Source organism: Cnephaeus nilssonii (genome assembly GCF_951640355.1).
Source record: "Cnephaeus nilssonii genome assembly, chromosome: 11".
Taxonomy (NCBI): domain Eukaryota; kingdom Metazoa; phylum Chordata; class Mammalia; order Chiroptera; family Vespertilionidae; genus Cnephaeus; species Cnephaeus nilssonii.
Window position 1 is genome coordinate 44502708 of NC_137082.1, and position 21535 is coordinate 44524242.

The 21535-nt window shown below is 42.9% G+C and overlaps 1 protein-coding gene across 3 annotated transcripts in view; it reads left to right on the forward strand.

Annotated features, from left to right (window-relative positions):
- RELCH (RAB11 binding and LisH domain, coiled-coil and HEAT repeat containing) overlaps positions 1-21535 on the forward strand; it is a 103330-nt gene that overhangs the window by 35168 nt on the left and 46627 nt on the right. For all 3 annotated transcript variants that reach the window (XR_013814234.1, XM_079784923.1, XM_079784922.1), the window contains exons 11-12: positions 12105-12217; positions 19153-19243. Coding sequence is in view for 2 of the 3 variants with exons in the window: in XM_079784923.1 (XP_079641049.1) it covers positions 12105-12217; positions 19153-19243 (204 nt within the window). In the remaining variant the exon portion in view is untranslated. The remainder of the gene's footprint in view (positions 1-12104; positions 12218-19152; positions 19244-21535) is intronic.

A 21535-nucleotide genomic window follows, 5' to 3' on the forward strand; every position in this document is an offset into this window, starting at 1 on the left:
TTTACCACTGATTTCAATCATAATTCATGGGACCTACAGTATGATAGGTACACAATGCATTGGCAAAACCCATATAGAGCTTATCCTTATCAGTTCAGCACAAGAAATTTGTACTGATCCTCAAGAAAAGTTATCTGTAGAGCTTTAAAATTTTTTATTCCTATAGGTATTTTTCATTTAAAAAAGATAAATGGCTTTTCTTGCTGATGGTTTTATTTTACCTATAGTCATGAGATATTAATAAGCATGGAAGATTTTCTATGTCTTGAAGGATCAGTGTCCAATTTCAGATTGATTTGCAGTTCTGCCTGTCAAAATGCTGTTTGAGCTTTTCCTTTTTCAGCTTGTAACATAATCCATGCAATGCATTAATGTTTGCATCCCTTTTCCGTGTTTTTTTAATGTAATCTTTAAAATATCACAGAAACCTGATTGTTATGAGTTGCAGTATAAGCTTTTTTATTTTAATATTTTCCTCTTTTTATCATAAAAATACTTTATCACTAAAACCTGATTGTACTGCATGAAGTATTTATAAACTTGCATCATCAGTAATCAGATATATATAAATATATATAAAATATATGTGCACATACACATGTACAAACATATTTTATTTGTGGTATAATGTTTACTTTTATGGCTGATTTTGAGTTTTCTGTATTTAAAAAACATTTATGTACTTATAATTTCATGACGAATTGATCATTTATCTTTGTTTATTGAATTATTTGTACCTCATCCTATTGTATCAGAAAATTTACCATTTATAGTATACCAAAGTTTTATTTCCTCAAAATTAAATTGGTAAATAATGAAGTATAACTTGATTTGCTTTGAAGCCAATGCCAGGGCATCAAAGGACAAAACTTTTATTTCACTTTATCCTTTGATATTGGATTACTTTTATTTAATATTTTAGCTTAGTTCTTTAAATCTATATTTTTAAAAAGGTCTTGTGATTGATAGATTAAAATTTTGATTTCTAAAATTTTCTCAAGGTTTATATATTTTCTTATCAGTATAAGCCTTTTTATTGGTATGTAAATACAATTAAAATATTCTTCAGTAAACCGATTGGTCATAGTAATATCCTAGCTAATTAAATAAATAAAACAAAACTTAAAAACCTGTTTTGTTTTTAAGTTTTGACTAAGTTATATGTTCACATGGTTTAACATTATTTAAATATAATAAAGATATACAACAAAAACTATTCTTCTATCCCTGTGACCATCCCACATGCAATCAATTTTATGAGTTTCTGATATATTCTTACCAGTTTTTTGCCCATTTTTTAAATTGGATTGTCTTTATTTTGGAGTTGTAAGATTTTTTACAATTTTTGATATTAAGCCTATATGACATATATGATTTGCAAATATTTTCTGCCATCCTATAGGATGTCTTTCACATTATTTTGTTGCGTATGTTTTTGGTATCAAGTCTAAGAATTTGTTGCCATATCTGAGGTTAAGAATATTTACCTGATTTTATGTTTTCTTCTGATAGTTTTATAGCTTTAGCTCTCATATTTAGATCATTGATCCATTTTGAGTTATTTTTTGTATATGAATAAGGCAGATGGTTCAACTTTATTCTTTTCCAATGATTATCCAGTTGTCCCAACACCATTTGTTGAAGAGAAAATTGTTTCCCTACTTAATGGTCATGACACTTTTGACAAAAAACAGTTGGCTGTACATCTTTGGATTTATTTTTGGACTGTTCTGTTCCATTGGTCTTTAAGTTTATTCTTATGCCTGTACTACATTTTTATTTACCATTAGAGGCTCAGTGCATGAAATTCATGCACGGGCAAGGTCCCTAGTGGCTGCTGGCCACCTGCCAGGGCCTCCCTTCATTCTGCGCTGCACCCTGTTGGTCAGTGCACGTCAAAGCGAGTGATCGAACTCCCAGTGGGTCAAACTCCCAAGGGAACACTTTACATATTAGGCTTTTCGATAGATAGATAGATAGATAGATAGATAGATAGATAGATAGATAGATAGATAGATAGATATAGATAGATAGTTAGTTAGTTAGTTAGTTAGTTTGTTTTGTGGTAAGTTGTGAAATTGGGAGGTATGAGTCCTCCAACTTTGTTTTCTTTTTCAATATTGTTAAGTAATTTAAGGCCCCTTGCAGTTCCACCTGAATTTGGTACTCGGCTTTTATTTCTGCAGTAATGGTCACTGGAATTTCTATATGGATTGTACTAAATCTGTAGACCACTTTGGGAGTATGGCCATTCTAACAACATTAAGTGAACATGGTATTTTTTTCACTTTTTTATGTCTTTAATTACTTTTTGCAACATTTTGTAGTTTTCAGTGCACAAGTTTTTTATATATATATTATTGATTTCAGAGAGAAAGGGAGAGGGAGAGAGAAATAGAAACATCAATGATAAGAGAGAATCATGGGTCAGCTGCCTCCTGCACAACTCCTACTGGGGATGGAGCCCACAACATTGGCATGTGCCCTGTTTGGGAATTGAACTGTGACCTTCTGATTCAGAGGTCGATGCTCAGCCACTGAGCCACACTGGCCGAGCGTCAGCACACAAGATTTTCACTTAGTTAAATTCAATTCTAGGTATTTTATTCTTTTCCATGCTATTATAAATGGAATTGTTTCCTTAACTTCCTTTTCACCTTGCTTATTGTTGGTATATAGAAACAAAATTGATAATTATATGTTGACTTGCAACTTTATTGAATTTCTTTATTAACTGTAGTAGGTTTTTTTTTTGGTGGAGTCTGAGATTTTCTATATATAGAATCATGTTATCTGCAAATAGAGATAGTTGTGCTTTCTCCTTTCCAAAAACTCTTGCTTAATTGGTGTGGACTTCCAATTCAATGTTAAATAGCAGTGTTTTGAGAAAGCCGGTAGTTATAAAATGGATAAGGTTGGTCCATCTTCTTACCTGTCTTGTTTGTATGTGTGTGTGAATTTTAGAAGTAAATCACATGCTTTTTAGCAGTATCAGCTTTAAAGTCATCTAAGTATTTCACTTAGGCCTCCTAATGGTTGAGCCCTAGGAATTCTAGATATTAATTATTCTAAGTATAGATATTTTAGCAGCCATTAAAGTGTAGAACTTTTCCAGAGGTGAGTCTTTTCTGTGTTCTTTATTTTTTCTGTACACCAACAATCTGACAAGTTTCAACTGAAAATCTAAGTCAGTATTTGATTTTAAATTATAATTTATTATTGCTTAATTCTTAGCCAAAGAATATATGGAAAATTTTAAAATAACAGCTATCTAAAATTTTTAACTGAAGCTTGAGTTGTAGGAAATAATTTTAGTAGAACAGTGACCATAATTCATTGGATTAATGTATTCCTCTTCTAGAACTGTGGAATGTTGCTTCTTGACTGTAATACTCAAAATGTTTCTCCTTGGCATCCTAGCTAAATATAATATTTCCTTTTATATTTTATTCCTTTCAGACCTTGGAGCCTTTATCTTATTAACATTTCCTTGCTTTTTTTTAATGTTACATTTTGCTTGATCTCATTTCCTACTTTCTCCCTCAACATCTAATTACATTGTTGTAGTTCCTTGAAGATTCTTTGTTTTCTTCTGATTCTATAGTCTGAACATACATTAATCTTTATCAGACTAAGAAAGTTGAGTAAAAATATGCATAAAATCAAATCCAATGACATATACTATCTCTGAAATGATTTCTTTATTATCATTAGAAGTTAATTCGTTTTACTTGTGAAACCGAAAGGAGAATTAAAATGCTTGAAGCCTTTTCTATTTAATCTGTATAAAATTCCATGGGTAATCTAAGTTTTAAGGAGTGGAAGGTTATTCATAAAGAGAACTAGCTTTGTCATTAAAATTGCAAAACTCAAAATAGTTAAAGCAAAAGTAATTTCCTTGAGTAAAGTACAAATTACTTAACCTTTTAGACTTATGAATTTTAAAAGTCTTAGAATTATCTTTTCTAAATGGTAATAAAGTATTGAAATACCTTCTACAGTATGATTACTACACTGATTTCCTCTCTAATGATCAGTAGGGGATTAATTTTATTTTTCACTTTAGTACACTTTTATTGAGTAATATCAAGTGCTAAAGCATGTTTTAAAATATTTAAGATTCCTGTTGCCTGGAAATAATGGACACAGCAACTTTTTGTGTCAAGGAAAAATACCAAAGCCATGGGTATTTTTTTTTTTAACCATGGCTTTTATTAACATGCACCATTAAATCAAATATGCTTAAGGATCTTTTCATGTGAAAAATTCTTACCCTTTATATATAACTAGAAGCCCGGTGCACGAAATTCGTGCACGGAGGGGTGTTGTCCCTCAGCCCAGCCTGTACCCTCTCCAATCTGGGACCCCTGGAGGGATGTCCGACTAGGATCGGGCCTAAACGGGCAGTCGGACATCCCTCTCACAATCCAGGTACTGCTGGCTCCCAACTGCTTGCCTGCCTGCCTTCCTGATTGCCCCTAACTGCTTCTGCCTGCCAGCCTGATCACCCCCTAACCACTCTGCTGCCAGCCTGTTTGCCCCCAACTTCCCTCCTCTGCCAGCCTGGTCACCCCTAACTGCCCTCTCCTGCAGGGTTGATCACCTCCAACTGCCCTCCCTCACAGGCCTGGTTCCTCTCCTCAACTGCCCTCCCTTGCAGGCCGGGTGCCTCCCAACTGTCCTCTCCTGCTGGCCATCTTGTAGTGGCCATCTTGTGTCCACATGGGGGCAGCCATCTTGTGTGTTGGAGTGATGGTCAATCTGCATATTACTTTTTTATTAGATAGGACTAGAGGCCCGGTGCACGAAATTCGTGCACTGGGGAGGGTGTCCCTCAGCCCAGCTTGCACCCTCTCTAATATGGGACCCTCGGGGGATGTCCAACTGCAGGTTTAGGCCCGATCCCTCTGGAATCGGGCCTAAACCTGCAGTTGGACATCCCTCTCACAATCCGGGACTGCTGGCTCCTAACCGCTCACCTACCTGCCTGATTGCTCCCTAACTGCTCCCTTGTTGGCCTGATTGCCCCCTAACTGCTCCTCTGCGAGCCTGATTGCCCCCAAATACCCTCCCCTGCTGGCCTGATCACCCCCAAGGCTTTTATTAGTATAGATATGACCCTGCACAGAAAATTTTACTAACCCTGCTTTACAATAAGGGCTTGACGATTGAATCATTAGTACCAGACACCAAGATTTCCTTTCTTTGAATAGTGGAGGGAATACTTATCTTGTCTTTAAGTTGCCCAGAAATTAAAATGAGATAATGACTTAGAAAAGTATAAAAGCACCATATAAAGACAACTGTCTTTTTAATGAAGTGGCAAAATGAAAAACACTTTTTATTCTCCCCTTCCTTCCTTTACAGCTTTTATTTAAACTTTGAAATTTATAAAAATTTCACTCCAATTTTCATTTCTTTACATTCAACATTATTTTGTATTGGTTTCAGGTTTTATATTAGTTACAGAATAGTGATTAGACAATCATATACTTTACAAAGTGTTCCCCGATATTTCTAGTACCCACCTGGCATCATACCATCATTACAACACTATTGACTATATTCCCTATTTAAGTGACAATGGGTTTACAGGTTCCTTTCAGTCTTTCTTTTGTGTTGCTCGTCCTTCCTTTTCTTTCTCAATTCTTCCCTCATTTTCTTTATATAGTATCTCAATTGGCCATCAAAGCTCAGTGAAGGCACTGGGACACGCTTCATCCATTTTACAGACCAGGAAACTGAGGCCAATTCCAGTTGGCTGTGGAACTTGACTCAGCACACAGGAAGCCCTCAGAGCCATGCTCTTTGCGCTTCCTAAGGGGCAGCGGCCCAGCAAACAGAACAAACCTTCCAGTCAGGCTTCCGAGCCTCTTTCTCAAGCACCTCTTCATTGCGGATGCTCCACATTCTTTCCTCTCCCCCCATTCTTTACTGCCCCCCCTTCTCCAAAGCAGGTGGAAGGCTTCCCACTCACTGCCTAGGCATGCTCTGCTATGGGGCAGGGTATAGCGAGCTTGCTTTTGGGTCAAGGCAGGAACAGGAGTCACTGCCTCTGAAGTGTGAAGGCCGCCTGAGCGAGGCCCATTAGCACTGGGAGCTTCTCTGAATCACATCAGTCAGTTCAGTACCCTGCAGTGCAGCACCCCTCCACTGAGGTGGCACCACCCCTCAACCCCCGCCTCAGGGGTGAGGGTCCTGGCCCTCTGCCAGGAGTCCTTCCATGCCCCTTGATCCCTGGCTGGGCCCACCCACGTGTTGGGGGCACTGCAGAACCTCTGTCTCTCTGCAGATGAGGCAGATCCCTGCCCTAGGTCTCCGCAAAGCTATGAATCTGTGGCCAGAGGCCTGGTCTGGGTCTCAGCAACCACATGCCTGCAATGTTCCCAGGGACCCTGAGAGCGGCTGGGCGAGTCCCGCCTCACCTCCCCAGGGTGCCAATCTCCCCAGGGACCCCTGGGAGAGGCTGGATGGGCCGGCTACGTCACCTGGGTTGCTGATCTCCCGGCCACGCCCCCCTATGTTGCTGATCTCCCCTGGGACCCCCCCTGAGAGTCTGGATGGGCCCTGCCACACCCCCCTAGGTTGCCGATCTCCCCACGGACCCCCGGGAGCCGCGGGATGGGCCCGGCCACGCCCCCCAGGTTGTCGATTGCCCCCGGGACCCCCGGGAGGGGCGTGATGGGCCCGGCCACGCCCCCCCAGGTTGCCGATCGCCCCCGGCAGCGGTGGGATGGGCCGGGCCACGCCCCCCCAGGTTGCCGATCGCCCCCGGCAGCGGCGGGATGGGCCGGGCCACGCCCCCCCCAGGTTGCCGATCGCCCCTGGCAGTGGCGGGATAGGCCCGGCCACGCCCCCCCAGGTGGCCGATCTCCCCGACTCCCTCTTGAGCGTTTGGGCAGCCAGGTCTCGCCTCCCCGGGGCAGCGATCTCCCCAGGGACCCCCGAACTAAGAGGACTGGGTGCCGCCATCTTGATCTTCTCAACGGCTGGATAGGCCACCCGGAGTCCCGCCCCCTAGCCTCCCGCCGGCCCAATCGTGGGCGTAGCGGAGGTGCGGTCAATTTGCATGTTTCTCTATTATAAGGTAGGATAGAGGCCTGGTGCAGGAGTGGGGGCCAGCTGGTTTGCCCTGAAGGGTGTCCCTGATCAGGGTGGGGTTCCCTTGGCTGTAGGGCAGCCTGAGCGAGGGGCCTGTGGTGGTTTGCAGGCCAGCCACGCCCCCTGGCAACCCAAGCGGAGGCCCTGGTATCTGGAATTTATTTTCCTTCTACAATTCAAACTTTGTAGCCTGGAGCGGAGCCAAACCTGCTGCTCCCTCCGCCGCCGGCAGCCATTTCTGTGACAGTTAATTCACCTTCTATAATTGAAACTTTGTAGCCTTAAGCGGAGGCTGGGCCCGGCCAGGGTGTGTGGAAAGCTTTGCTTCCCCCGTTGCCGCCGGCAACCCTGGCTTGCTCTCTCAAGCTCCATTCTGCCGCCATTTCTGTTTGAATTTGTTTACCTTCTATAATTGAAACTTTGTAGCTTGTGTGGAGGCTTAGGCCTGCAACAGCTCGAGGAAAGCGTGGCTTGCTCTGTTACCTGGGAAACCTTGCTCTCTGTGGCTGTAGCCATCTTGATTGGGTTAATTTGCATACTTGCTCTGATTGGCTTGTGGGCGTGGCTTTGTGGGTGTGTCGATGGTATGGTCAATTTGCATATTACCTTTTTATCAGGTAGGATATCTAACATTGCTGTATTCTCGATACATTTCTTTTATAGTTAATCATTTAGATGTTTTTTAAATCACTATCACCTTTTTTCGTGAAGAAAATTCATCTACCACTTTTTAAATCTTTTATTCATAATTATAAGGAAAGTTTTTTAAAACCACTACACTTCTTCAATTGGAGAGGTGATACCAAAGGGAGAATATTGATTCAAATGTATAAATTTATGAATAGTGTAAAAATGGAAAATACTGATTTAATAAATTCTGACGTGGATATATTCACACTTCAGAGGCTTGAAAAAGATTAATTCACAATCAGTAAATATGAGTATACTGCACAGCAAATATGTACTTACAGAATTATTTCAGGAGTGGTACAAATAGAAGTTGTAAATAAATAAATGAATGATAGAGAAATTAGGATAGCTGAAACCAGTCATAACTTAGCAATTAAACTCTCAGATGGCTGTATCAGAGATAGACCTCTCTTTTCACTTTTTTTCTACCTTCATGTACTGGACCTCTTCTCAGCTCTGTTTTCCTTTAAGAGAAGGAGACAATCTGACATTATTTATACACTGATGTAAAACTGCCCTACCCATTAATGTGCCACTATGTAGCCAATTCTTCCTGGCATAGAATAATAACCAAAAATTATTGACAGTGACTTCCCAATATGTTGTTAATTTTGCCTGCAAGAAATAAAAGGGGAGCATCGGCCTGCAGACTGAAGGTTCCTGGGTTCAATTCTGGTCAAGGGTACATGCTGGGTTGTGGGCTCGATCCCCACTAGGGGGCGTGCAGGAGGAAGCCAATCAATGATTCTCATCATTGATGTTTTTCTCTCTCTCTCCCTCTCCCTTCCTCTGTGAAATAAATAAAAATATATTTTTCAAAAAAGGAATGAACTCTGTTTTACATACTCACACTGTAAACCTACTTTTCCCTACTCTATATGTAGAAATAATAGGAAAGTAGGAAGAAGAGTTAAGAAGAAGCAAGAAAACCCTCAGGAGAGACAGATCAGATGAGGGAAAGGACAAATAAAATTATTTAGGGCTTGCCGAAACCAGTTTGGCTCAGTGGATAGAGCATCGGCCTGCTGACTCAAGGGTCCCAGGTTCGATTCCGGTTAAGGGCATGTACCTTGGTTGCGGGCACATCCCCAGTGGGAGTTGTGCAGGAGGCAGCTGATCGATGTTTCTCTCTCATCGATGTTTCTAACTCTCTATCCCTCTCTCTTCCTCTCTGTAAAAAATCAATAAAATATATTTTTTTAAAAAACCAAAAAAAAAAAAAATTAGTTAGGGCCTTGTTTGCTTGATATTTTATCCTTTTGTTAGTACCTTCTAGAATAACTACTTTTCCATCCTTAAGGGTCTACTCTCAGTGGGATAAGCTGATGATACAATGTCTTAGTCCTCTCATTAGTATCATTGGCTATTAGCAGCCTAAATGGAATACTCTAAAGATTAGCATAGTTTTTGGAATTAGTGGTCTCCTACCCTAATATTTTATAAAAGGTTGCTTATTTTCTTCTTCAAAATCATGACTACTCCATCAAGCATCATATTAAGCCTCTGATGAAAATATTACTTAACAATGTAGGATCCATATACATACTCTTCCATTCCCAGTGTAAAATTATTTTTTCCAATTATTTATTTCTTTGGCTTTTCAATTACCATATTTTCCGGCGTATAAGACGACTTTTTAACCCAGGAAAATCTTCTATACGCCCAGTCGTCTTATACGCCGGAAAATACGGTACTCACTAATCTAAAACATACAGGCATGCTAAATAGAAAATGACAGAATAAATGTTTTAACTTCTCAGATTGATTCTTAGCTTTTCTTATCTATATCTTTGTACCTTCAATTTAAGATTTATACCAGGTAATTATAATTTTTAAATCCTATATAATAAAACCCTAATATGCAAATCAACTGAATGGCAGAACGACTGGTCGCTATGATGTGCACTGACCACCAGGGGCAGACGCTCAATGCAGGAGCTGCCCTGTGGTTGTCAGTGCTCTCCCACAGGGGGATGACTGCTCAGCCAGAAGCCGGGCTCACAGCTGGCGAGTGCAGCAGTGGTGGTGGGAACCTCTCCTGCCTCCATGGCAGCACTAAGGACCCCTCAGGGGTCCTGGACTGCGAGAGGGCACAGGCCAGGCTGAGGGACCTCCCCCCCGCCATTGCACAAATGTCATGCACCAGGCCACTAGTCTATAATAATATAAGCGCAATATGCAAATCGACTGAACAACCGAACAGCAGAGTGACCATCCAGACAACCTTCTAGATGACCATGCTATGACACCCACTGGCGCCAGGCCAGCCAAGACGGGTGTGATGTGATTGGTCGGGGGCCTGGCCATCGCCCCATGATCGCCTTGCTGATGGAAGCCCAGGCCACTGGCCAGCAGGGCAATCAATTGGGGGGCTCCACGATCGCCCCAAAGAGGGAGGCCCAGGCCACCGAACAGTGGGCTGTGGCAGGTGGGTGGGGCCTCCCTCTGCGGGGTGCGATAGATCGCCCCAAAGAGGGAGGCCCAGGCTACCCCACGGCGGTGCTGTGGCAGGTGGTCAGGGCCTACCTCTTTGGGGCAATTGATCATGGGGCTACCAGACTATGAGAGGACGCAGGCTGGCCTGAGGGACCCTCCCTCCTACCACCACCCCCAGTGCACGAATGTCGTATACCGGGCCTCTAGTAATATATAAAAAGACTTTAGAAATAATGGAAAGGGACTTCTAGTCATAACTTTAAGTTTCAGTCTACACTAAAAAAATCACATTTTTTTTTTTTTTTCCCATTGATTTCAGAGAGGAAGGGAGAGGGAGATATAGAAATATCAGTGATGAGAGAGAATCATGGATTGGCTGCTTCCTGCATGCCCCGCACTGGGAATCGAACGCACAACTCGGGCATGTGCCCTGATCAGGGATCAAACCGTGACCTCCTGGTTCATAGTTCGATGCTCAACCACTGGGCAACACTGGTTGGGCCATATCATCTGTTTCTAAAGGAGCATCTCCAAAATGGGAAGATCCTTCTCCTAAAGTGTAAACTTTTCTCCAGGGTATCATGCATTATTACATAGTGATCAATTCCTATTTTAAATCTGCTAATACTCTGATGGGTAGGGAGGTCTATGGGAAAGCGAAATGGGAGTAGTAATAATTATTATATCATAATTGATTTTAAAAAATATTTGTAAAATATTGTTTTTATAACTTAGAGGTTTTCTCTCCAAAATATTTTATCACTTTTTTACTTTTATTCTCATTATATTTGAAAATTCCTTCCAAAATGAGAAACATTAATATCTTTTGAATACACTTTATTTTTTTAATTAATTTCTTTATTGATTAAGGTATCACATATTTGTCCTCATCCCCCCATTCCCATCCCACACCCCTCCCCACGCATGCCCCCACCCCCCTGTTGTCCTTAACCACTGGTTAGGCTCATATGCATGCACACAAGTCCTTTGGTTGATCTCTCCCCTTTACCCCCTCCCTCCCCTACCCTCCCTCTGAGGCCCGACAGTCTGATCCATGCCTCCTTGTTTCTGGGTCTGTTCTTGTTCATCAGTCTATGTTGTTCATTATTTCCCCTAGATGAGTGAGATCATGTGTTATTAGAAATACACACTTTAGAAGTTTATTTTAATTAAAATATGAAACAACTTTAATTTTCTAATATTTACTTGGAGAAGAGAAACCTTTGTATATTACTTACCTACAAAATATTGAATTTACCTCTGCATATTGCATGTGCTACAAAAAAATTATTTAAAATTTTTATTTCAACATAAAACATTTCTACTGATACTCTGTAGTAGTACTGAGAGCATTTAATAGCTGTGGAAATGGTCTCTTTTTCTTTTCAATTAGCTACCAGTTTGGTGCTAAGGATACAAAATGATGAATTATATCTAATTTTAAGACATTATATTATACTTGTGTAAGTGGGAAGAGTTGTCTTTACTTTCTGTTATCTTTTTAAGTTTTAAAATATAGTTAACTTTTGCAAGTTTTGTTTAAAAATACTTTCAAATTTAAAATTACTTTATCAGATTGTAGTAAGATGGAATGTTATCTAGTAGTAGACCTTTGGGAAGAGTACAGGATAAGAAAACAAGGTTAGTTGAATCTTGAGAAACTTAATTACATTGTGATCAGCACCTTCTGCACAACCAAAACATAAATATGTTCTATTGTTTTCTGTTGAATATTAACCTTACAAAATTGAAATTTTCTCTTTTGTATATTGATGTTTAGTCCACTTTAAATTTCCATTTAAGAATACTCTGGAGAAAAGAAAGAATATTCTGCACTGCATTTTCACTTTGACTTTTTGCACCTTCATGTTCTTTAGGAGTTGATCCCCCTCATACTGTGTACAGCATGCCTGCATCCTGAGCCTAAAGAGAGAGATCAGCTTCTCCACATACTTTTCAATTTGATCAAGAGGCCAGATGATGAGCAAAGGTCGGTATGACGACTTGTTTTGGAAATAAATGTTGACTTATTAATTTCTTAATTTGGCATCAAAATTAGCCTTTTAATCTAAATGCCTTTTTTCTATTTTAAAAAATGGAGGAAACACTGACTCTATTCACAATGCTTTTCAGAGTTTTCACTCTTGTTATTCCAATTACTCATGTTGAATTTGTACACTTTTGTGTTACTTACCTTTGGACTTCTACTTCAAATGTTTATTTGCCTTTATCTTTCACATTTGAATTCTAAGAATGCCTAAATATTCACTCCATGCCTCTTAATAGTTGTGCTTTACAAGAAATAAAATATCTACTATGTGAATCATTTGGCTCTCTGTAAACAAATAACTGTGTGGTTAAAGGGATACAGTGTTTTGTTTTGGTTTTGTTAGTCATGAGTCAGATGCCCTCAAACAGGAATGTAGCAGAGAAATAAGTTATACTTGAATGTGGTGAGGGGCAGAGACACACATCAAGGTGACTTTTCAGAAGAAAGGGGAATGGGATTTGATCAAGTAACCAGGATAGATGTCTACCTCAGAGAGTAAAACCTTTAAGTACTAAGTGTGAATGTGAACAGAACATCCTTGTGGGTGGGTAAGTAAGCTAAGCACCAGTTGGATAAAATTTGGCAGTTGAAGAGTTTTTCTATTTTATAATTTCCTACTTTAATTTTGAAAGGATTTTGCTCATACTTTAATCCTCACCAGAGGATATGTTTATTGATTTTCGAGAGAGGAAGGGACAGAGACAGACAGACATCGATGTGAGAGGGAAACATCGCTCAGTTGCCTCTGGTTTGTACCCTAATCAGGGACTGAACCCACAACCTAGGTAGTAACCTGACCAGAATCAAATGTGACCTTTCGGTGTACAGGATGATGTTCCAACCAACTGAGCCACACTGGCCAGGGCTCTATAAGTATATATCTCTTTCCCATTCTTTCCAAAATATGTATGAACAAGTAGAAAAACTTGTCCTTTGTAGGATCCAGCCAGGATTAATCTATTCAGCATTCCTCACATGCTAGTCAAATAGAAATAAAGGAAATTAAATCACTGTGTCTGTATCATTCATTGCAAACTGAAAATTTTCTAAGGACAATTTGATGGTACTGTATGGGCAAATTAATATTATATTTTCTCCTTGAAAAATATTACTCCCTATCTTGGTAACTTAATAATTAAACGTAATTTATTACATTGTCATTTTTAGATTTGTAAGGGCAAAGCCTCTACATCTATAGCCCATTTTCATACTCTACATGTAAAGCTAATTGCTGCCACCTGGTGGCCAAAAGTACCTTGGTTGAGATATGTTAGGAATTAAGCACCATTGTCCACACTTTAATCTTTCACCTTACAGAAAAATAATTATTTATGAAAATAGTCTAATTAATTGATTAACTACATATAATGCAAATAAGAAATTTAAAAAGCAACATTTTTAGGTTAGCATAATATATTTGACATATAATCAGTTATCTCTTCCTTACTTAACAAATCTCGGGCATCTTTGATCAGATCCTAAGAAAAACTTAATTTTATGCTCAGTAATGGTTCTTTGGGCCAATTCTTCATAGCAACCATAATTGACACCACATTTTTAGCTTTGTCAAAAACTAGGCAAACAGTCTCTGTCCTATGATTTCCACAAGTAGGAACAGCATTTATTTTTGCCATCACAGGAGCCTGTTTCTAATGCTGTTAATAATCTGTAAGCCATCTGACCTTTTCTATTCTCAGCTATATTTCAAAGCTGTATTAACTTTTATAATTTTGAATTTTCACTGTGCTAAGAAGTTTATTTTTAGGGCCTTAACATTTTTTCAACAAGTTTGTCCATCTAGTCTAGCGATGGTGACTCAGGATTTAAAGTCAATGTATACTTCTTACAAGTGTTCAAAATGCTTACATTTCACCAAAGATTATCCTACCTAATAAAAGAGAAACATGCAAATTGACCGTACCTTCGCTATGCCCACAGCCAACCAGAGCAAACAAGATGGCGGTTAATTTGCATATGCGGGCGCTGAGCGGCCTGGGTCCGGGAAACATCCTCTGGACCCAGGCCTCTGCTGGCCTGTAGACCCGCACTTAGGTCCTGAGCGGCAGGGGTCCCAGAACGCCCCCTGGTCACTCGAAGCCTATGGGTGCAGGCCCCAAGCCGCCTGGCAGGTGAGAACATCCTGGGCGGCTTGCAAAGGCTCGTGCACCAAGCGGCGGTTTGGGGCCACACCCCCATCCAGGCGCCCAGGACCGGGGGCTGGCTGCTGGCCTCTGGAGTGTGCCGAGACCCTGGTGGCCACCACTGCGTGCTGCCCAGGGTCCCTGCATGCCCCAAGCCTGGGGCCCGTGGTGGGGCTGGCTGCTAGCCTCAGGGCATTTGGAGACAGGGATGTTCCCGCCCTGCCCCAGAGGCTTTCCAAGCTCCAGCACCAAGTGTCGGTTCGTGTCTACACCCCCAGCCCAGCGCCCTCCACAGGGGGAGGGCTGCTGGCCTCTGGGGTGTGCAGAGACCCCGGCAGCCACCACTGGGTGGCAGGGACACGCCTCTAGCCCAGTGGTCACAATCCAGGGGCTGCATGAGCTGCAGAGGATACACCTTTTTAAAAAAATATTTTATTGATTTTTTTTTTTACAGAGAAGAGGGGAGAGGGATAGACAGTCGGAAATATCAGTGAGAGAGAAACATCCATTAGCTGCCTCCTGCACACTCCCCACTGGGGATGTGCCTCCAACCAAGGTAAATGCCCTTAACAGGAATCAAACCTGGGACCCTTCAGTCTGCAGGCCCACGGTCTATCCACTGAGCCAAACCAGTTTGAGAGTAAATACCTTTTCTGACAACTCATTGCCTAAGCTCCCTGTAGGCCGCCATTTGCAGTGTTCTTGGTAATTTGGATTATAAGAATCCAAGAAGGTGATCTAGAGTTTTTCCACCACACTCCTGGAGGAAAAAACGAAGGTCCCTTGAGGGATCCCAGATTGAAGAGACTGCAGGCTGGGCTGAGGGACAACACCCCCCCACACACACACACCCCACACCCTGTGCACAAATTTCGTGCACCGGGCCTCTAGTTTATTATAATTACCAAACAATTATGGAACATATGTGTATTTCTCCTCATTATTTTAAGACACTAGTGGGGAGGAAAAACAATTATCAGGTATTAGGAAATTTTCATTGGGGAGCAGGCAGCTCAAGTACTGTGTGTAAAGCTTGGTAATTTCTTTTTTCATTTTCCTTTTGTTCATTTTATTTGCCCTCCTAAAGTAGAAGGAAATAAAAAGCAAAGTTGAGAAATAGGCATAGAAGACAATGAACTATATATATAACAATATGCTAAGTATCCCTCCAACCATCCAACCAGTCACTATGACACGCACTGGCCACCAGGGGGCAGACACTCAATGCAGGAGCTACCATGATGCACACAGGCCATTTACAAAGAAATGGCACCATGAACCTGGCACCCACAAAGCAACACTCGGCTTCCCCAAGTGGGACACAGGCCCTGCCACCATCCCATCCTGGAGCAACAGCCCACAAAATCACAGCCGACGGAGACCCCATGGCGCAAAATGCGGCCCACAGCCCAGCCCAGCCCGGAAACTGTGGCTGTGGGCACTGGGTAATGACGTCACGTAGCAACGCCCAGCTTCCTCTCCCTAGCAACAGGCCATTTAATAATAAATGGCACTACAGACCTGGTGCCCACAAACCAACACTCAGCTTCCCCCAAGTGGAACACAGGCCCCGCCACCACCCCAGAGCGACACCCCACCAAATTGCAACCAATACTGCCAAGACCCCCTAGTGCAAAATGTGGCCCGCAGTCCAGCCCAGAAGCAGTCATTGTGGGCGCTGGGTAATGACGTCACATAACAATGCCCGACTTCCTCACCCCAGTGACTAGCCTTCTTGGAGTTTCTTCAGCCCAGGAACACGACTTGCTTTATAGCCAGGTGCAAATATTTTACACTTGAACCAAATTTTGTGAAACGTTTTCCCGTCCCTCATCTCATTTGATCCTCACAGAAGTCCTGGAGTAGGTAGATATGAGACTCGGTAGAATCCTATTTTCTTTTCATTAGCCAGAAAATGGAGATTTACAAAGTTTAGAAACTTGACCCAACTGAAAAGAAGTAAGAAATGATGGACCTTGAAAAGGACTTCAGGTTTTCTCACTGCACAGAATATAGTCAAACACTGCTGCAGTTAAATATTTTGCCCTTTGTTCTCCCTGTGTGATCTACAATAATAATCTGCTTCGTGTTGATATTTACTGCTGTGTTGCTGACAATTACCTGAAAGACAAGTTGGGGTGCTTCACTGGGCTGGAAAAAGTTTAGCTAAATCAGAAAGCAGGTCTAATTAAGCAAGTTTATTCTATAGCTATAAAAGGCTAAGTTGAGTCGCACATGTGCAATACATATAAAGCTCTCACTGGCGCCAATCACACGCATGTATTTCATCTGTCATTGTTGATTGTGAATTTGGTTGATACTTCTATTATAGAGAAAGGGTGAATATCGATATTAAAATATTTCTTCTAATTAATTTCCTTTCAATGTGCATGAATCCATGCACCGGGCCACTAGTATAAATATAAGTGGAAATCAGGTTATTACAAAGTTGTGGTGAGAAGAAGCAGCAATATATAATGAAGATATACTGGCTCAACAGTTCTCTCATTTTGTCCAGATGTTCTTTGTCATTAATTTCCTCAACATGGGAGTTATAGCTATTTTTGCTAAACTAAATAGAAATTTAAAGTCATTCTCCTGTTTTTGTTAAATTGATGTTTTTGAGAAACAGCAGTGAGCAATGTTTGGGCTTAATGTGCTGATTTTAAAGTTAATGTGAATTAAACATTCTATTTTGGTTTTCCACAAAGTTGGATACTTTAAGCATCTATTTAAATCCTACTTTTTTTCCCTATCAGGTTTTACATTTTTGGAGTCTTAGACAATCAAAAGTGAAAAAACTGCCAATTCTTCACTTAAAGTCATTTTAAAATGGAACTTTATTCTAAAAGAGAAAAATCTTATTTAAAGTTTTATACTCTTTAAGTTCAAGTTATTTATATATTACTAGAGGCCCAGTGAATGATTGAATCATGCACGTGTAGGGTCCCCTACACGCTTTCGCTTTCGATCACGGGGAGCTGGGTGCCTGTCCGCTGGTGCACCAGGCGCCGGAGGCTTCTGAAAGGCCTGGTGCCTGAGCGGACAGGCACCCAGCTCCCATGCTTTCCCTTTCGATCGCTGGTGCACCAGGCCTGAGCCGACAGGCACCCAGCTCCCACACTTTCGCTTTCGATCGCTGGTGCACCAGGCCTTTCAGAAGCCTCGGGCGTGGTGGAGGCTTCTGAAAGGCCTGGTGCCTGAGTGGACAGGCACCCAGCTCCCACGCTTTCCTTTCGATCGCTGGTGCTCCAGGCCTTTCAGAAGCCTCTGGCGTGGCGGAGGCTTCTGAAAGGCCTGGTGCCTGAGTGGACAGGCACCCAGCTCCCACACTTTCGCTTTCGATCGCTGGTGCACCAGGCCTTTCAGAAGCCTCCGGCATGGCGGAGGCTTCTAAAAGGCCTGCTGCCTGAGCGGACAGGCACCCAGATCCCACACTTTTGCTTTCGATTGCGGGGGAGCTGAGTGCCTGCTGCCTGAGCGGACAGGCACTCAGCTCCCCCGCTTTTGATGGTCCGCGCCGCGGGACGTCAGCTCGCTGCCCCAGAGGCCCCTTCTGTGCCACAGCACAGCCATGGCGCAGACGCCGAGCTCGTGCCGCTGCTGGCGACGCAGCTCAGCGTCCCGCCGGCCCAATCAGCTACCCCGGCCACCCCGAGTCCTGCCCCCCCGCGCCTCCTGGCCAATCATGGGCATAGCGAAGGTACGGTCAATTTGCATATTTGTCTATTATTAGGTAGGATTCTGTAAAAAATTACCCCAAAAGAAAGTAGTTTCAAATAAACTCATTTTTATAATATAACTTTGCAAGTCAGTTAATTTGGGTTCTCTGCTTCAGGGTCTCTTATAAAGCTGTAATCAAGGTATTGGCTGGAGTTATAGTCATCTCAAGTCTTAACTGGGGAAGGATTTGCTTCTAAGCTCACTCACATGATTGGCTGTTGGCAGGATTCAGTTTCTCATGGATTTTTAGACTGAGAGTCTCAGTTCCTCACTGGTTTTTGGTGAAAGGCTGCCTTCAATTCCTTGCCACAAAGGCCTCCAAATGGCAGCATACTTCATCAAAGCATGCCACGTAAGAAGGTAGCTAAGACACACACCAGATGGACACCATAGACTTTTGTAACCTAATCTCAGGAATCATATCTATCACTTTGGCCATTGTTCTTTCCATTAAAAGCAAATCCTTAAGTACAGTCTGCAACTCAAGAAGATTGGGATTATACAAGGACGTGGATGTCGGGAGATGGACATCATGGGGAGCCATGTCAGAAGCTGTCTTCCAGTTATCTTAGGTGCAGTACCAAAAATTCTGATTAGATAAATACCATTTTATTAATATGAATCCATAGTTTTTATTATAAAATACTGGGGGAACAATCACTGATAGTTTTAGTGGCTAAAAACTGAAGTTCAGTAGGAGCTGAAGCATTGGACATACTAGAATACTCGCAGAATGCATATGTAGGAAGTTAATTTAGGAGGTTATGAGTTTCAGCTTCACACCAATAGAGAACCCTTCACAACATGTCTCACAGATGGTGTGGCCACTGGAAGGGGCACACATCTTAAGGAACTCACTCTTGGTGGAGTCTAGTCCATTGTTGGAAATGTCTATTTTGATTATACAAAATATTGTACTTCATGTGAATTATAGAGCTGACTCGTTTTTACCCTTAGTCCTAGTTGTACTTTCTAAAGAAAAACGTTTCTATTTATTTGTATTATTTTCAGGCAAATGATACTGACGGGTTGTGTGGCATTTGCACGTCATGTTGGACCAACGCGTGTAGAAGCTGAACTTTTACCACAGTGTTGGGAACAGGTAAATCTATTGGGTTTGCCCTAAGAGGTTTGGCTTAGTGGCTAGGGCATCAGCCTGCCGCCTAAAAGGTCCCAGGTTCGATTCCGGTCAAGGGCACATGCCCGGGTTGTGGGCTCAATCCCCAGTAGGGGGCATGCAGGAGGCAGCCAATCGGTTCTCTCTCATCATTGATGTTTCTATCTCTCTCTCCCTCACCCTTCCTCTCCAAAATCAATGAAAATATATTTTAAAATAATAATAGTACCTATTGGGTTTTTCTCTAGCTATTGTATTCTAGTTTATCATAAATGTTCATATCTTCTTTTTTAAATGCCATTAGGAAATACGTTGGACATGAATTGTGCTGCTATTTGTATAGCCCAACGCTGTGATTTAATAGTGCTTAAGAATGCTCTGGGGTGCTTCGCAATATTCATTCTCCCACCAAATATTTAAGAAACAGTAGTTTCAGGGCCAGGTACTGTTGTGGTGCTTAGGGATACAATGGGGAAATAAACACAAAGACATTGTTGTGGTAAAGATAAGAGTAAACAAATCAATGATATAATGTTTTATAGTGTTTCTAGAGGCCCGGTGCATGAAAATTCATGCACTGGAGGGAGGGGGTCCCTCAGCCCAGCCAGTCCCCTCTCACAGTCCAGGAGCCCTCAGGAGCAGGAGGCGACCCGGCGATCAGGGGAAGGCGACGCCCCCATCACACCTCTTTTGCTGCCACTGCCGGCAGTGCAAGCCTCAGCCAGCCCTGGTTACCTGAGCCTTGGACAGCCCTGGGTGGCTGAGCAGCTGCCATCTGAGGCTTGGCTGTGCCTCGGGCTGGCCCTGGGTAGCTGGGCAGCCACCATCTAAGGCTTGCCTGCGCCTCGGGCCGACCCTGAGTGGCTGGGGGCTGAGGGGACTGGGGGACTCCAGAGGCAGGCGTGCGCCTGCCGCCCCGGTGGGGCTGAGGGGACTGGGTGCCGCCATCCTGTGGCTGTGGGCGCTGCCATCTTTGAGGGCTTGGCAGCCAATTAGCATATTCCCTCCTTATTCGCTGTGGGCACTGCCATCTTTGTGAGGGTGTGACGGTCAAATAGCATATTCCCTCTTTATTAGATAGGATAAGCTATCCTATATAATAAAAGGCTAATATGCAAATCAACCGAACAGCGGGATGACCAGTCGCTATGATGCGCACTGACCACCAGGAGGCAGACGCTCAACACAGGAACTGCCCCCTGGTGTTCAGTGTGCTCCCATAGGGGGAGTGCTGCTCAGCCAGAAGCTGGGCTCACGGCTGGTGAGCGCAGTGGCGGTGGCAGGAGCCTTTTCTGCCTCCGCAGAAGCACTAAGGATGTCCAACTGACGGCTTAGGCCCACTCCCCACGAGGGCTCCCAGACTGTGAGAGGGCGCAGGCCGGGCCGAGGGACCTCCTACTCCCCTCTTCCCTCCGTTCATGAATGTTGTATACTGGGTCTCTAATCCTACATAATAGAAGGGTAATATGTAAATTACCATCACTCTGCTATGCCCACGATTAGCCAGCAGGAGGCGCAGGGGGCAGGACTCGGGGTGGCCGAGGTGGCCTATTGGACCGGCGGGACACTGAGCTCGCATCACCAGCGGTGGCTCGAGTTCAGCGTCTGCGCCATGGCTGTGCTGTGGCACAGAAGGGGCCTCTGGGGCAGCGAGCCCACGTCCTGCTGCGGACCATCAAAAGCGGGGGAGCTGTCTGTCTGTCCGCTGGTGCACCAGGCCTTTCAAAAGCCTCCGCTGCGCTGGCTTTTGAAAGGCCTGGTGCACCAGTGGACAGACAGACAGTTCCCCCGCGATCGAAAGCGGGGAGCTGTGTATCCGCTCCAGTACCAGCAGACCTCCTCATCAAAAGCGGGGAGCAGGCTGCTAGCAGTGTCCGCAGAGCATGCTAGGCTTTGCGGGGCAGTGGATATGGCCTGGATGGCAGGTTAGGCCTAGGGGACCCTACACGTGCATGATTTAATCATGCACTGGGCCTCTAGTAAAGAAAATAAAGCAGGATAAGGTCTAGGGAGCGATGGGGAATGCTATTTTAGAAAGGGTAGTCAGAGAAGAAATCTCTGAGGAAGTGATGTTTAGGCAAGGATCTGAATTAAGTGATACTACAAATACAAAAGCCTTGAGATGGGTGTGTACCTGATAAGCTCAAGGGAGAGCAAGAAGGTATGTGTGTATGTTTGTGGGTGGATGGTAGGTAGGTAGGTAGGTAGGTAACAAATAATATCTTGTGTATATTTATAGTTATATGTTAAAATATAGAGAATATAAAGTGTAAACCT